At 37.0% G+C, this 17,411-nt stretch overlaps 1 protein-coding gene across 1 annotated transcript in view; it reads left to right on the forward strand.

The window, feature by feature from the left end:
- The first annotated feature begins 12,324 nt into the window (after window positions 1-12,324).
- Window positions 12,325-17,411, forward strand: part of GCSAML (germinal center associated signaling and motility like) — a 45,365-nt gene continuing 40,278 nt past the window's right edge. Inside the window, exon 1 of the mRNA XM_039218798.1 lies at window positions 12,325-12,403. Coding sequence (XP_039074729.1) covers window positions 12,375-12,403 — 29 coding nt within the window. The 5' untranslated portion in view covers window positions 12,325-12,374. The remainder of the gene's footprint in view (window positions 12,404-17,411) is intronic.

The following is a 17,411-nucleotide window of genomic DNA, read 5'->3' on the forward strand; positions in this document are numbered from 1 at the left end:
CTCTTGGTCTTTCTTGTGGGGACCTTGGTTATTTTATTTTCCTATTCATAGTGATATTTGGGACTCTCCACCTTGTGTACTCTGGCTTGTGTCTTGATGTACCCGTTAGAAGGCTTTCTCAGTGGATTCTGTGTCCTTTTTCTCCCAATCTCTCAGGTTTTGTAAGGTTTCCAATGGCTTCAGATCTTTTCTGTGTGTTGTATGTACCATGTGTTTATACCTCTACAAAGATACACATTTGAGAACTTCCAGTGTCTCCAGATGCCAGTAGGAGTGTTCTGAGACTTATCTGAAGGCTCTTATATAGATCTTTTAAAATGACCTTCTGGGCTACTCCAACATTTTTTTCTGGGGACAGACTCTAAGATGCAGGGACAGACTGAGGGTGTGACACCTTCTCCTGGCATGCCAGGCTCTGGGCTCTTACTTGGAGAAACAGTGCATGTAGAAGACATGATCCATGTTTTCCATCCTATGCATATGGGATGTCCTAGCTGCTCAGGCTAGGGTATCAGTTATTCTTTTCCAATGCACCTCTGATGCTCGAGTTACCGCAGGAGGAGAGAAAGAGTGTCAAGTATCCAGTCCCTTGCACTGCATTGGTCCACTGTCGTCAGTGCATCTCCTCTGCAGCCAGCTGTCTAGGGTCTGATGTAACACATTTTTTAAAATGAGTAGATAAAGCAACAAGACTTTATTTCTCACTGTTCTGGAGGATATGGTTCTGTAAAGATCAAGGTTCCATAAGGGTTGATTTCTCCTCAGACATCTCTCTTTGGCTTGTAGACGATAACACTTTTTGTTCTTCACATGCTTTCCCCCCCCTCTGTGTGTGCATTCCTGGTGTCCCTCTGTGTGTCCAAAAACTCTTCTTATGACACCGGTCATTTTGGATTACTACCCACCCTATTGTCCTCATTTCAAGTTAATAATTGCTTTACAGATCCTATATTCAAACATGAATTCTAAGGTACCGGAATTAAGGCTTCAAAATATGAATGGAGGGACATAATTCAGTCCATAGCACTGTGATTTTTTCATTCTACAAGTTCAGAACAATGGTGAAGGCCTTAAGAGGGCAAAGCTCACTTTTCTTTCTGTTTTATTGAGACATGATTGACAAATGTGTATACTTAAGGTGTGCACAGCAACATTTTTACTTATGTATGCATTGCAAAATCATGCCCCTAATTAGCATAATTAAACTATCCATCACCACAGATTTATACCTTTTTTCCCCCCGTGTGTGGTGAGAACACAAACTTATTATTTTAGCACATTTTTTTCCAGAAAGGGAGAGAGAGAGAGAAAGAGAGAGAGAGAGAGAGAGAGAGTGAGCAGGGAAGAGGAACAGAGGAAGAGAGAGAGAATATTAAGCAGGCTGCACACTCAGCACAGAGCCCAACATGGGTCTTGATCTCATAAATATGGGATCATGACTTGAGCTGAAACCAAGAGTCAGATGCTCAATTGACTGAGCTACTCAGGTGCCCCTTTTAGCACATTTCAAGTATATAACACAAGTTTTTTTTAACTACGGTCACTGTGCTGTATATTACATCCCCAGAACTTATGAATCCTATAGCTGAAAGCTTATATCCTCCTGTCAGATAGCTCTCACGAGTTCTAAAACTCTTATTTAAGTAGGCAATACAGAAACAATGTCACAAAGGGCACCTTTCAGGCTAGCATGTCAGCTCTTACATCCCTTCCAGATAATTTGAAAAGACAAATTCTACTTAGGCAAAGATGCATGATATCTGTGTGCACAGCTGAACACAGTCACATACAGATATACACATAAGTACACATGCTGTCATTGCCAATGAAATTTGTTGAAATACAGTTTAGCATCTGAGTATCATTCAGTCTACTTGGAGAAATACAAAATAATTTTTCCAGTACAACAATTATCATCAGAGCAACTTGGTCGTTTGGGAAAAACAAAAGCAGGATATTATTTGACTTGGTTATAATTTTTTTATTATTGCTTTGCTTCACTGATCAGATCTATGGAATTAATTGAGGTTTAAACTAAGAATGCTCAGGAACATCCATACTGTTTCCCACAGTAGTTGTACCAATTAACAGTCCTACCAACAATGCACATAAGTCCCTTTTGTCCACATTCTCACTGGGTTTTTTATCCCTTGTCTTTTTGAAAATAAAGATTCTAGCAGGGGAGAAGTGATTCTTATTATGGTTCTATTTGTAATTCCTGATGACTAGTGGTGTGAAACCCCCTTTTATATACCTGATTTTCCGTGTTCATTGTAGCATTATTCACAATAGCCAAAATATGAAAATAACCTGTGTCTGTTGGAGGGTAAATGTATAAAGAAAATGTGGTACAAATATACAGTGGAATAACATTCAGCCATAAAAAATAAAATCCTTCCATTTGAAACAATATAAGTGAAACTGGAGGGTGTTATGTTAAGTGAAATAAGTCATACAGGAAGAAAATATACTGTATAATGTCATCTATATGAGGAAATGGAAAAGGGAAGGAAGGAAGAAATGAAGGGAGAGAGATAAAGGGAACAAGGAAGGAAGGAAGAAAGGAAGGAATTCAAACTCATGGAAGCAGAGAATAGAATGACGGTTGTTAGCAGTTACAGAATGGGAAAATCGGGAGGTATTACTCAAAGTGTTCAAACTTTTAGTTATTAGATAATTAAGTTCTGAGGATCTAATGAACAGCATGGCAAATATTGTTTTGTTGCTGCTGCTGCTGCTGGTTTCAGAAGTAGAACTCAGTGATTCATCACTTACATATAACACTCAGTGATCATTATAACAAGTGCCCTCCTTCACATCCATCACTCATTTAGCCCATCTCCCACCCACTTCTCCTCCAGCAACCCTTGGTTTGTTCTCTATAGTTAAAAGTCTCTTTCATGGTTTGCTTTGCTGTCTCTTTTTTTCTTTCTGCCATGTTCATGTGTTTTGTTTCTTAAATTCCACTATAATTGAAATCATATAGTATTTGTCTTTCTCTGACTTATTTCTCTTAACATAATACAGTCTAGCACCATCATGTCATTAATTGCAAATGGCAAGATTCATTCTTTCTGATGGCTAAGAAATATTCCTGTCTGTATGTGTACGTATATATATTGTATATAAGTATGTATATACAGCTTGAAGTCCAGAATCGTGATGCCTCCATCTTTGCTTTTCTTTTTCAAGTTTGCTTTGACTATTCAGGGTCTTTTGTAGTATCATAGATTTGTTCTAGCTCTGTGAAAAATGCTGTTGGTATTTTGATAGGGATTTCATTAAAAGTATAGGTTACTTTGGGTAGTATAGACCTTAAAAATATGTGTACATCCATTCAAGATGTACTATACAGCTGTAATCATTAAGACAGTATGGTGCTGGCACAAAACAGACTCTCAGATCAGTGGAACAGAACAGAGAACCCAAAAATGGACTTACAAATGTATGGCCAATTAATCTTTGACAAAGCAGGAAAAATATCCAATGGAATAAAGACAGTCTCTTCAGCAAACGGTGTGGGAAGACTGGACAGCGACATGCAGAAAAATGAACCTGGACCACTTTCTTACACCATACACAAAAATAAACTCAAAATGGATGAACAACCTAAATGTAAGCAGGAAGCCATCAAAATCCTGAAGGATAAAGCGGGCAAAAACCTCTTTGACCTCAGCTGCAGCAACTTCTTACTCAACACATCTCCAGAGGCAAGGGAAACAGAAGCAAAAATGAGTTATTGGGACCCCATCAAAATGAAAAGCTTCTTTCTGCACAGCGAAGGAAACAATCAGCAAAAGTAAAAGGCAACTAGCGGAATTGGAGAAGATATATGTAAATGACATATCAGATAAAGGGTTAGTATCCAAAATCTATAAAGAGCTTATCAAACTCAACAGCTAAAAAACAAATAATCCAGTGAAGAAATGGGCAAAGGACATGAATACACACTTTCAAAGAAGACATCCAGATGGCAAACAGACACATGAAAAAAATGCTCGACATCACTCATCATTAGGGAAATACAAATTAAAATCACGATGAAATACCACCTTACTCCAGTCAGAATGGCTAAAGTTAACAACTCAGGCAATGAGAAATGTCGGCAAGGATGTGGAGAAAGAGGATCTCTTTTGCACTGCTGGTGGGAATGCAAACTGGTGCAGCCACTCTGGAAAACAGTTTGGAGGTTCCTCAAAAAAATAAACCTAGAACTACCCTATGACCCAGCAATTGCACTACTAGGTATTTATCCAAGGAATACAGATGTGCTGTTTCAAAGGGACACATGCACCCCAATGTTTATAGCAGCACTATTGACAATAACCAAAATATAGAAAGAGCCCAGATGTCCATCGATGGATGAATGGATAAAGAAGATGTATATATATATACATACTCTATGTATGTATATGGTATGTATAGAATATATACCATAGAGTATTACTCGGTGATGAAAAAGAATGAAATCGTTCCATTTGCAATTATGTGGATAGAATTAGAGTTTATTATGCTAAGCGGAATTAGTCAGTCAGAGAAAGACAGATATCATGACTACACTCATATGAGGAATTTAAGATATAAAACAGATGAACATAAGGAAAGGGAAGCAGAAATAATTTAAAAACAGGGTGGAGAACAAAACATAAAAGATCCTTAAATATAGAGAACAAACAGAGCATTACTGGAGGGGTTGTGGGAGGGAAGATAGGCTAAATGGGTAAGGGGCATTAAGGAATCTACTGAAATCATTGTTGCACTATGTGGTAACTAACTTGGATGTAAATTAAAAAAACTATTTATTATTAATATGCAAATCATAATATAATCACCTATAATGAAAAAAGTATATAAAATTTAAAAATATACTTGTACTTCCAGTCGATGAGCATGGAATGTTTTTCCATTTCTTTATTTCTTTTAACTTAAATTTATCTCGTAAGTGTTCTATAGATTTCAGAATACAGATCTTTTACTTCTCTGGTTAGGTTTGCTCCTTAGGTTTGTATCTTATGGTTTTTGGTTGTGTGTGTGTTTTTTTTTGTGTTGAGAAATTCATCTGTGTCTTCTGACTTAATGAAGAAGAGGTCCTGTTGTACCCTGCAGTGCATTGTCACCTGTTCACTAGAACCTGCCTTTTCAGGAGTGTCCTATCTGTGTTGCTTACACTCTGCTGTTGTGTCTGAGTCACTTTTCTTTTGAGTGTAGTCATCTGCACTGACTCTGACTGTTGTGGGTCTTGCTAACTCTCTGTTGTGTTATAAAACCCAGCCAGACCATCTCTAAGGAAGCGTGTCTGCCAGGGAACTTGGGAGTAGCATGCGGTCTTAGCAAAATTTGTGTTTAGCCACTAGTCCTGTGCTGAATCCCCTGAAGTAGTGCCGCAGCTGGGGGACTGCACTGGGGACAGTGAGGACGTGTGAGGCTGAGCTCAGTTTGCCATGATGGTTGGGCATGGCTGGGCCCGGTTTGTGATGTGGTTAGGCACATGGACATTCGGAGATTTAACAAAATGTGACATGAGATCTGGACTCAGGCTACAAGTGTCTGTGCAATCCGACTGTCTCACAGGTGGCTCTGTGTTTATGCCAGTAGGCAGGGAAATACAAATTAAAATTAACAACTCAGGCAATGAGAGATGCCAGTAGGCAGGAGAGGAAAATGCCATCTGCCATCTCCCTACATTTTAAAGAACTCCCCCAAATGCTCTGGAAGCAGTATGAACAGATCTGTCTCTCATTAGTGTCCAACATTGAGTAACCTGCTGTTTTTATACTGCCTCTCCACAGAGGTTGCAGTATCTTAAAGAGTTGTGATCCAGATATCACTTGCTTTCCTGGGTTGTCCAGTGCTGAGTCAGCTGACTTTTAATGCTCCAGGCTCCATGTCCCACTGGTTTTAAAAAGTCACGAAATCTATCCTCTTTGGATGTTAAAGACAAATATTGTGGAGATTAGTCTTCCCCATGTGAGCTCCCTGGCGAGGTCCTATTTCTGTGCCCTCTCTGCATGCACAGCTCCCATGCTCTCTCCTATAGGCAACCTCCCTTTGGCTATCTGACCTTCCTAACCTTTCAAGAATATATATTGTTTAAGATTTTATTTTTCTTAAGTTTATTTATTTTGAGAGAGCTAGAGCATAAGTGGAGAAGGGCAGAGAGACTGAAGGAGAGAGAATCCCAAGCAGGCTCTGCAGAGCCCTACATGGAGCTTGATCTCAGGAACTGTGAGATCAGGACCTGAGCCTAAGTTGAGTTGAATACTTACCAACTAAGTCACCCAAGGCGCCCCCTTTCCTAATCTTTCAGATTCTATATCTCTGTATTTAGTTGTGGAGTTTATTCTGTCAGTCTTGGGATCCTGTTCTGGTTTATTGACTTAAATGTGGATGATATCTAGTTGAAAACATGGGATGTACTAAGGTCAGGGTCCTCCTACTCTGTCATCTTCCCAAGCTCTCCCCATCATGTTGTATACCTTAAGTAAATACAATGTTTTAAGCAATTATAACTAACTAACTAAATATAATTTTTTAAAAAGGTGAGAATGCTGATCTCTGGTCCAGGGAGAGGTATGGGAACTCCACATTCTATAGCTAGCTCTGTGTCTTTCTTATTGAGAGTCTTTTTCACCAATATATATTCCAACAAAGCACGGCCCATGAGCATCACCATGGGCATGATAATGCTTCAAGAGCTCAGATGCTTTACTGTCAGGGATTGTGAATCCACTATCCAGAATAAAAGTTTGAATCAGCATCTTTAATAACTCTCTATGGGCTTGTTTCATTTCCCCCAAGATAAGGCAAAACTCAGCTCTCCATCTGGGTGAGCTCCATTTTCTGTGACTTATTATAATGAATCCAGGAACCCATGGGGAGGGCAATTGTGGTAATAATCTATTCTATTAGGTATTTTCATATTGTTTCTTTTCTTTTTTTAATTGAAATATTATTGACATATATATATATACAATGATTTCCTTCATTGTGCAAAAGCTGTTTATTTTAGTGTGGTCCCAAAAGTTTAATTTTACTTTTGCTTCCTTTGCCTTAGGAGACGTATCTAGAAAAATGTTGCATTGGCCTATTTCAAAGAAATTACTGCCTGTGTCTTCTTCTAGGATTTGTATAGTTTCAGGTCTCACAAATTTAGGCCTTTGATCCATTCTGAGTTTATTTTTGTGTATGATTTCAAAAAGTGATCCAGTTGTACTCTTTTTGCATGTAGCTATTGTTTTCCCAACACTATTTGCCGAAAAGACTATGTTTTATTCATCGTATATTCTTGCCCCCTTTGTCATAAATTAATTGACCATATAATTGTGGATTTATTTCTGGACCCTCTATTCTGTCCCATTGATCTTTGTGTCTAGTTTTTAAAGATTTTATTTTTAAATGTAATATTTTATTTTTAAGATTTTATTTTAAGTGGATTATTACTCAGCCATAAAGAGGAAGAGATCATGCCATTTAAGACAACATGGATAGACCTAGTGGGTATTCTGCTAAGTAAAAAATCAAACTGAGAAAAACAAATACTACATGATTTCACTTATTTGTGGAATTTAAAAAATCCCAGTGAACAAAATATAAAATTAGAATCAGACCTAGGAGTACAAAAAACAAACTGATTGTTCCCTGAGGGAATATGGGGTGTGTGTGCATTGAGCAAAATAGTGAAGGGGAGTGGGAGGTACAGGCTTCCACTTATGGAATAAAGTAGTCATGGGCATAAAAGGCAGAGCATAAGGAATGTAGTTAATGATACTGTAATCGTGATGTAATGGGGCAGTTGTGAGTATAATGTAATGTACAAAATTTTTGAGTCACTATATTGTACACCTGAATGTAATTTAACTTTGCATGTCAACAATACAATTAAAAAATGGTTTTGAAGTGAAAAAAATCATATGTGATAGGACAGAGCTGGTAGCTAATTGACATTAGAGGTGGTAATCATTTTGTGTTATATGAATATATCAAATCAACACACTTTAAAAAAGAAAAAAAAAACAGTATCAGAGCACTAAAGACAGCTGGGTTTGTCCAGAGAACAGACAATATGCCTCGGGAAAAGTGCACCAAATGCACCATGCACCTGCTAAGAGGAAAGTTCCCAGGAAGTTACAAGAAGGAAGCTCATAACAGGTGTGCTAATGAAATGTTGAACACTCTCATTCCAGATAGTCGCAGTAAGTGCAGTTTGTCAACCAAACTGCAACATTCATCACTCAGGCGAATGTTTACAATTAGGTTATGATCCTGAAAAGGATGGTGCATAAGACCTCCTCAAATCTTCCAACACTTTGACTTTTGTATCCTTCAAAGTTTCTGGGGAGCAGCACTGGAGGAAACACAACATTTGGTTGCGACATATTCTAGGCAGTGACATCATAATAGGAAAAAATTTTCTTCTACATTTGCAAATATTTTGTGACCACCAAGGTACATTCCCAACAAATTCCTGATGAGGACCAATGAAGCCAATTATATAATTGTATACAATTATATAATTAAGCACAAAGCAATCATAATCATCATCATCATCAACCAAGCAATTGTAAGGGAGGAAAAACTTTAGATAAAACTTAATAAAAGCTTTAGTAAAAACTTGGTTCCTGGGATCTTGTGAATTAAACTGACAACAGACAGATTAACAGGAGACAAAGCATACACATTTATTAATTTTTAGTTTTACATTCATAGGGTATCACAGAAAGGAAGTGAATTTCTAATGGAGCAGTAAAATATGAGAGCTTATATACCATCTTAACAGGAGAAAGTAAAGGAACAAAAGCACACTTAAAAACTTAAAGATTTGTTAAAATAATATAACTCATGTTAAGTATTTTTAACACACACACACACAGCCCAAAAGAATATAAGGAAACTACTTTTGGAGGTGATATATATGCTTATTACATTGATTGTGATGATGGTATTATCATGACTATGTATATATAGCCAAACTAACCAAAGTGTTATTATTATATTATATATTATTTATATATTTATATATATATATATTATGTATATATTTATATATTTATATATATTATTTATATATTTATATATTATTATATATATACTATGTGCCATCAGATCAGCACTTGTCGGGGGGCTCAATCCCATGAACCATGAGATCATGACCTGGACAAACTCGACTTGGACACCTAACTGACTGACCCACCCAGGTGCGCCATATATTCTGTTTTTTAATATTTCAATTATACTTAAATAAAGGGGAAAATGGTCTTTGAAAATCTGTTCAATGGTTTGGAAAGACACATGCAATAGAGGATCCCATTTTGGAATTTTTTAAAAAATTCATTTTTTAAAATGTTTATTTATTTTTGAGACAGAGAGAGAAAGAGTGTGAGAAGGAGAGGGGCAGAGAAAGAGAGGGACACAGAATCTGAAACAGGTTCCAGGCTCTGAGCTGTCAGCACAAAGCCTTACACGGGGCTCAAACTCATGAGACCAACTTGGATGCTTAACCGACTGAGCCACCCATGCGCTACTGAAATTTTAAAAATATGTTTTATTTATTTATTTATTTATTTATTTATTTATTTATTTATTTATATTTTGAGATAGACAGAGACAGTGTGAGGGGAGTAGCAGAGAGAGGGGGAGAAGCAGGCTCCATGATGCCAGGACAGAGCCTAATGATGGCTCGAACTCACAAAATCGTGAAATCATGACCTGAGCCAAAACAAGAGTCAGATGCTCAATGTACTGAGTCACCTGGGAGCCCCTCTTTTTGGAAATTTTAAAACAGGGTGTTCGCAGAACAAACATGCAAATATATATTAAAATATACATGGAATTCTTGCTGGGTAGTTTGATTTCTGATTTAAGTGATACTGGATCCCTTAAAGGTTTTTTTTTTCCTAATTTGTATTTTCTAGATTTTCTACACCAAGCATATAATAATTTAATAATAAGAACGATACATGTAATTAAGTGCCTGAATTTAAAAGGCCAAACTGAGGGGCACCTGAGTGGCTCAGTCGGTTGGGAGTCTGACTTCGGCTCAGGTCATGATCTCGAGGCTCGTGGATTCGAGCCTCGCATCGGGTTCTGTGCTGGCAGCTCAGAGTCTGGAGTCTATTTCAGATTCTGTGTCTCCCTCTCTCTATCTGCCCCTATCCAGCCCATGCTCTGTCTGTCTCTCTCTCAAAACATAAATAAAACTATATATAAAAAAAAGACCAAGCTGAGATGATGGTTCTCTATCAGAGTCACTGGACAGTATTTTATGTCTTTTTCTGATAAGGAAAACTGAACTTGTTGGTAGATAGAAGACCAAGTAAAGAGATCAAACAGAAGAGCAAGCAGGTAGGGGATATATTAACAGAGAGCACTGCTAAGAGATATAAGTGACCTGCAGCAGGTGGGCAAGTTGAGGCACTGGTGTTGAAAGGACTGCTGTCTCTTCCGCATGGCATGAAAGTCCAAATGAAGTTGGATACTGTCCATGTCTGTTGTGCTTAATGAATAGTCACTGACAACATCAGCACAGAACACAGTTCACTGAAACTCACTTCCTTATATCCTATCTATTCCACAGAAGAAGAACACGAGGTACAGGATGTCCACTGATTAGACATTGGTAGTAGAATTAATGTCTTGTCCTTTTCCAGATAGATTCACCCTTGTGTGGGCAGAAAGGGGAGTAAAAGTGGCTTTTTGTGGAACCACATCTCTATCAGTTAGCATCTGTGACCCAACAGGAACCTACGTAATTAAGTATTTGTGGATTAATGACTTTATTTCTAAGTAATACAGGAGAAAGACTAGTTTTTTGTTTGTTTGTTTAAGTAGGCTCTACAGAGCATGGAGCTTGAACAAAAGACCCTGAGATCAAGACCTGAGCTGACATCAAGAGCTGGGCACTTAACCAACTGAGATACTCAGGCACACCTCAGAATTTGTATTTCTAATGACTTTAGGTTGTGCTGATGCTGTTGGTCTGGCACAACACTTGGAATCATTGGCCTGTGTCTAGGTACTCAAAGGAACTGCCAGACCGGCATGACCAGCAGCTTGTTATAATGGCAGAATGTTGCACCCAGTTTGACAGAATCAGAATTTTCATTTAACAGAGTCCTCTGAAGGTTGGTAAAATGTTAAAGTTTGGGAAATGGGATTTGGTGCATAAGTTCTCAAATATAATTTCGGTAAAGCATAACCCCAGGATGCGGTGTGTGACAATCCTGCTTCAAATACATTTTTCTCATGCTATGATTGAAACATAAAATAGTAATACAACATTTAGAAATGACTGTAAAGCATTCGAGACCCTTGAACTCTGCTTATGGGTAACAGTAACAAACTTCCTCAGACTTGGTATCATCATATGATTTAAAAAAAAACAAACACTTTGGAATAGATGAGCATATAATTCTGAAGTCAGCCAATCCATTTCTTGTTGGATAAACGCTGAAGTTGTTATCTGTTTTGCACTTTATTGGGTGACAGATATTGTGAATAAACTACTTAATTCCCCCAACAGCAACAGCTCAGGGTCAGCAGTTAGCTAATCGCCTGCCTGGAAATTATCACTGAGGCCAGCTTGTGCTCTGTGGCTCTGCTGGGTGGTGTAGGGGAGGAAGTGGGGGACCTGATGGTAGATATGGGTCTCTCAGGCCCTTTTCCTTCCCTATTGCAATACTAGCCTTGGAACAACAACAGGAAGAAGCACAACTGCTCCTTTACCTAGCTTGAATAACATCAGGGGCACTTGTGGGGATGAGCACTGGGTGTTATATGGAAACCAACTTGACAATAAACTATTTGTAAAAAAAAAAATCTATAATAAAACGGTAGATTATAACAAAAAAAACCATCAGTGCTCTTCTATTTTTACCTTTTCCCTCTTTTTTCCCTTTTTATTTTTTTGAAGTATCAGATCTCTTAGGAAAGGCATTTATGTTTGATTTAATTTTTACAACCTGAGGAGCAATAAAATTTCACTTCTAACTTTGTTTTCAACTTTCCTTACAAGATACTTTCTTTTTGTGTGTTTAGAAGAGGACAAAATATTGGTATTCTGGATTCTCAGAAAGGAGAATAGGAAAACTCCTACCCTTTCGATTCTCCAATCCTGAAATTTCCTTGAAAGCAAAGTGAACCTAGAATGTTAGGTTTATTCCTTCATGTTTCAACCTGATTTTTTTACACACATGTCTTCCTTTCCCCCTCCCCTTCAGAACGGTTCCTGCCTTCTCTACCATGCCTGTCAGTCAGCAGCTCACTGTTAGTGACAGCACAAGCCAGTGCTCAGATGCAACGTCCTGCTCAAACTGTGCCCATTGTTGTCGAAAGTGGAGTGAAACTCAGGAGCTGAAAAACAGAGTCACAGTGAGAGAATGGGGAATTCTCTCCTGAGAGAACTCAGGTGAGTCTGGCTCTAGGCAGGGCTGTTTCTTGGAAGAAGAGGGAAAAGGAGACTGGGTGTATGCATTTGAAATGATGAGAGTTTGCTTTAAGAGGTGTGTACCTGAGAACAGCATTCTTTAAGAACGCACAGTGACCCCTTGCTGCCTCAGTTTACTCACTCCTTCTTTTGCCTTACTTTGGAACCATGGTAGGTTGCCAGATTTAGAAAATAAAAATACAGGATGCCAAGTCAAGTTGGCAAAAAATAGAAACTTTTGTTTGTGTAAATACATCTTATCCAATATTTAGAACATTATTGCATGGGTCATACTTATACTAAACAAATTATCTGTTGTTTATCTGAAATTCAAATTTGACCGTACATTCTGCATTTTATCCAGGAACCCTGGTCTGTAGTCACTTGAATCTTTCTGTATCTTTCTAACCTCATTTGGGTGTGGGATTTATCCTCCAATTCATCAACTTCTTGGGGTCTATCTGTATGAGAATAAGCAGTCAGGTTCTTGAAAATTATGGATGCAAAATAATGTACTCAAATGCTTTTGATTTAAGTAGTGCCTTTTCTTGGTGATTTTATTCTTCCTTATCTTTGAATACCTTTGAAGTTGTAGAATAGATATGGATAATCGGCATTATCCTGCTTAATCTTAGAGGATTGTCTTTAGCACCCCACCCTCCTATCAATTTACCCTAACTTCTTCCACAAAATCTTATTATATTATGTTATATAACAAGACTAGATCTTTAAAATTAAGATATAATTTACATGTAACATTGTATACATTTACAGTGTACATGTTGTTAATTTAATACATTTGTATATTGCAGTGTGATTACTGCCATAGTGTTAGCAAACACCTCTATCACATCACATAAATTATCATTTCTTTTTTCATGATTGGAACAGTTAAAATCTAGCCCCTTAGCGAATTTGAAATTTACAATATAATATTGTTGATTATAATCACTACATTTTGCATTGCATCTCCAGGACATATTTATCTACTCACTGCGAGTTTGTGTCCTTAAATAATATCTCCCTAATTCCCCTACCTCCAGTCCTGGTAACCATCATTCTACTCTCTGTTTCTATGTGTTCAGCTTTTTAAAATTGCACATATAAGGGATATTTGTCTTTTTCTGTCTGACTTATTTCACTTAGCATAATGCCCTCAAGGTCATGTCATATATACAATATATAACATATAACATATATATATATAATAAATATATATTATCTATCCATCTATCCATCCATCATCTGCTACATCTTCTCTATTTATTTGTCTATTGCTGGGCACTTAGGTTGTTTCCACATCTTGGCTATTGTAAGTGTAGTGTAATTTTGCAATAAACACTGTAGTGCAGATATCTCTTTGATACCCTGCTTTCTTTTTTTTTTAAATGTCTTTTAAATTTATTTTTGAGACAGAGAGATAGAGCACGAGCTGGGGAGAGGCAGAGGGAGAGGGAGACACAGAATCTGAAACAGGCTTCAGGCTTTAAGCTGTCAGCACAGAGTCTGATGTGGGGCTCGAATCCACAGACCATGAGATCATGACCTGAGCCGAAGTCAGACGCTTAACTGACTGAGCCACCCAGGAGCCCCTTTGATACCCTATTTTCATTTCCTTTGGTTGTATATACAGAAGTAAGATTGTTGAATCATGTGGTAGTTCTATTTTTAATTCAAAAATTGTTTTCCATAGTGGCTAGATTAATTTACATTTTACCAACAGTGTAAAAGGGTTTCCTTTTCTCTACATCCTTGCCAAAACTTGATATCTCTTATTCTTTGTTCTTTTTTTTAAAAATATTTTTTTAACGTTTTATTTATTTTTGAGGGAGAGAGATAGATAGCATGAGCAGGAGAGGCTCAGAAAGAGAGGGAGATACAGAATCAGAAGACAGGCTCCAGGTTCTGAGATGTCAGCACACAGCCTGACTCGGGGCTCGAACCCATGAACTGTGAGATCATGACCTGAGCTGAAGTTGGACGCTTAGCCGACTGAGCCACCCAGGTGCCTCTTGATATATCTTTTTCTTGATGGTAGCTATTGTAAGAGGTGTGAGATGATAATCTCATGGTTTTGATTTGCATTCCCCCACTAATTAGTAAGGTTGAACATCTTTTCTTATACCTGTTGGCCATCTGTATGTCTTCTTTGGAAAAATGTCTATTCAGATCCTCTGTCCATTATTTTTAAAGTTTATTTATTTTGAGAGAGATTGGTTTTGAGAGAGTGGTTTTGATATGCATTCCCCTAGTGATTAGTAATGTTGAGCACCATTTAATGTAACTTTTAACCACTGGGTTGTGTTCTTTAACACAATTAGATTGATCTGCCCATGGCAAAGCACTAATCACATTACTCCTGTGTTTCAATGAGTACATCCATTTTCCACTACCTAACATGTAAATTGTAGACCACTTATTTTGGAATTTAAGGCCTTATATATATTCTATTTTAATAAGTCTCCCCTTCTTGTTCTCTTCTTACTTTGGGCATTGCCTCTACCACTTGGCTTAGCAGCCAAACTCTAATCAACTTCTTTCTACTTACTAGGGAATCTCTCAAGGGTAATTGTTGCTTTGTCCCTATGTCTCCCAAAACTTAGCACAAAGCAAGGATTTAAAGAACATATAATTAATTTTGTTAAGTACACTTTTCTGCCCTTTCTACCATAAATATTTTTTATGGACTTTATATCCTTAACAATCTGACCACTGGTTAATCTTTTGATTTTAAGCTTGTGTGCACTGGCTATCAGAACTCTTACTCAAAAGTACATTTTCAACCATCTTGCCTTGTCAAAATATTCGTTCTGCAATGCCTTAGCCAAATGTTACATCTTTCTGATCTCTGCCAGAAGTTATCCTTTCACATTTTTGTGACTTATAAATGGTTTATATGCATTTGTGATACTAAACAAATTCTGTCTAGTGTCATGATTACACATATACAAGTCTTTTAGATTGTGGATCCTTTGATTACAATGACAGTGCCTTTAAAACCTGAAAAATCCCTGAAACTTGTACCTATGCTCTATGGAAAGGAGACTTTCTATAATTTTTTTTTCTGGCTGTTGTGAAAAAGCATGTATAATTCTTATTTCAGAGAAGCAGAGGACAAAATTATCTGCTTCAGAATACTGAGATTTAAAGGAGCATTCCATTTTTATCACCCTTTCTAGATTGATTTTTTAATTTTCTTTTTTAATATTTATTTATTTTGAAAGAGAGAAGGAGGGTAGAGAAAAAGAGCAGGGGAGAGGCAGAGAGAGAGGGAAAGAGTATTCTAAACAGACTAGATGCTGTCAGAGCAGAGCCCAGTGTGGGGCTCAATTTCACAAATCATGAGATCAAGACCTGAACTGAAATAAAAAGTTGGGCACTTAACTAGCTGAGCCACCCAGGCACCCTGATAATAACACCTTTTAAAACATGGGCACTTATTCCACACCAGGTGTCTGGTCACAATGCAAAAAAAATTGAAACTAAAGGGAAAATAATTCTAAACAACTTCTAAACTTGGTAAAGAAAACACACATGCAAATCCTTGGCTCTTAAAGAGTTTGTGACTGCTTTGATAAAATAGTCAGCAGTCAGTAATTACTTCCAGGAGTGAGAGCACGAATGTTCATTGAATGAAGTTCCTTGTGAACCACATAATTCCTGCGAGTGTGGTTCCTTGAGACAAAATACACTATATAGCTCAAGAACCTGAAAAAATGTAGTTAAATAACAGCTATCACTGTTATCACTGATTAATCACTTACCATGTTCTTGTTAGTTTACATGCATTGTTTCATTTTATCTTCACAACTAAATCTAGGATCTGGCAATATTCCTACCCCTACTTTGGACATGAGGATATGAAATCAAAGAAACCAAGGAATGTATCCAGTACTACAGGAAAAGCAGGAAGGGATTTCCCTAGTGAAATTTTATTGGAAACTATCTATTCCCCTTTTATTTAATTGTATGACACCCAAGCAATGCTGCTAATTTCTTTCCAAAGTTCACTAATAATTTACTCAAGTAATACAAGAACACTAATTCAAAGGGATATATGCATCCCTATGTTTATAGCAGCATTATTTACAATAGCTAAAATATAGAGGTAATCTCAGTGTCCATAGATTGATGAATGGATAAAGGTGTGTTATGTATACACAACGGAATATTATTCATCCATAAAAAAGAATGAAATCTTGCCATTTGCAATGACATGGATGGAGCTAGAGAGTATTATGCTAAGTAAAATAAGTCAGAGGAACACAAATACTCTGTTTTCATTTATATGTGTAATTTAAGAAACAAAACAAATGAGCCAACGGGAAAAAATAAGAGAGGGAAAAAGCAAGAAACAGACTCTTAATTATAGAGAAAAAAACCTAATGTTACCAGAGGGGAGGTGTGTGGGAGAGATGGGTTAGATAGTTCATGGGGATTAAGGAGTGCACTTGTTTTAATGAGCACCAGGTGATATATGGAAGCATTGAATTAGTATATTGTAAATTTGAAATTAATATAATACTGTATGTTACATAACTGAAATTAAAATAAAAACTTAAAAATGCAAATGCTATTTGTATATTCCAATTAAATGATAGCTGTCTAAAGTTCCTTTGAACCTCTAGGATTTTTTTTCTGCTCTTGTTTATCCCTCTTAGAATTTATCTGTTGAAGAAATTATCTGGATTTTATTGGTTACATTTGTATGTTATTGTTTCAAATATGCCTCTTACAAGCTATAATTATAAATTGATGTTTATATCTAGATACTTGATCAAATCCAAGGTTGATATCGGCAGAGAGGGATACTCCATAGGCGGTTTGTAAACTTTCCTCAGGAGGCACATAGTTTTCCCCAACTTTACTAAGATATAATTGACAAAGAAAATTGTTTTGTAATGTAAAAAAATTACTCTGGCTAAATAAGAAAAAATCACCAGTGAGGAGTGCTCTAGACAGAAATTACCCTTATTTTGCTTACTGGAAT

This window comes from Hyaena hyaena, unplaced genomic scaffold, assembly GCF_003009895.1.
Source record: "Hyaena hyaena isolate Hyena2069 unplaced genomic scaffold, ASM300989v1 scaffold_790, whole genome shotgun sequence".
Taxonomy (NCBI): Eukaryota; Metazoa; Chordata; class Mammalia; order Carnivora; family Hyaenidae; genus Hyaena; species Hyaena hyaena.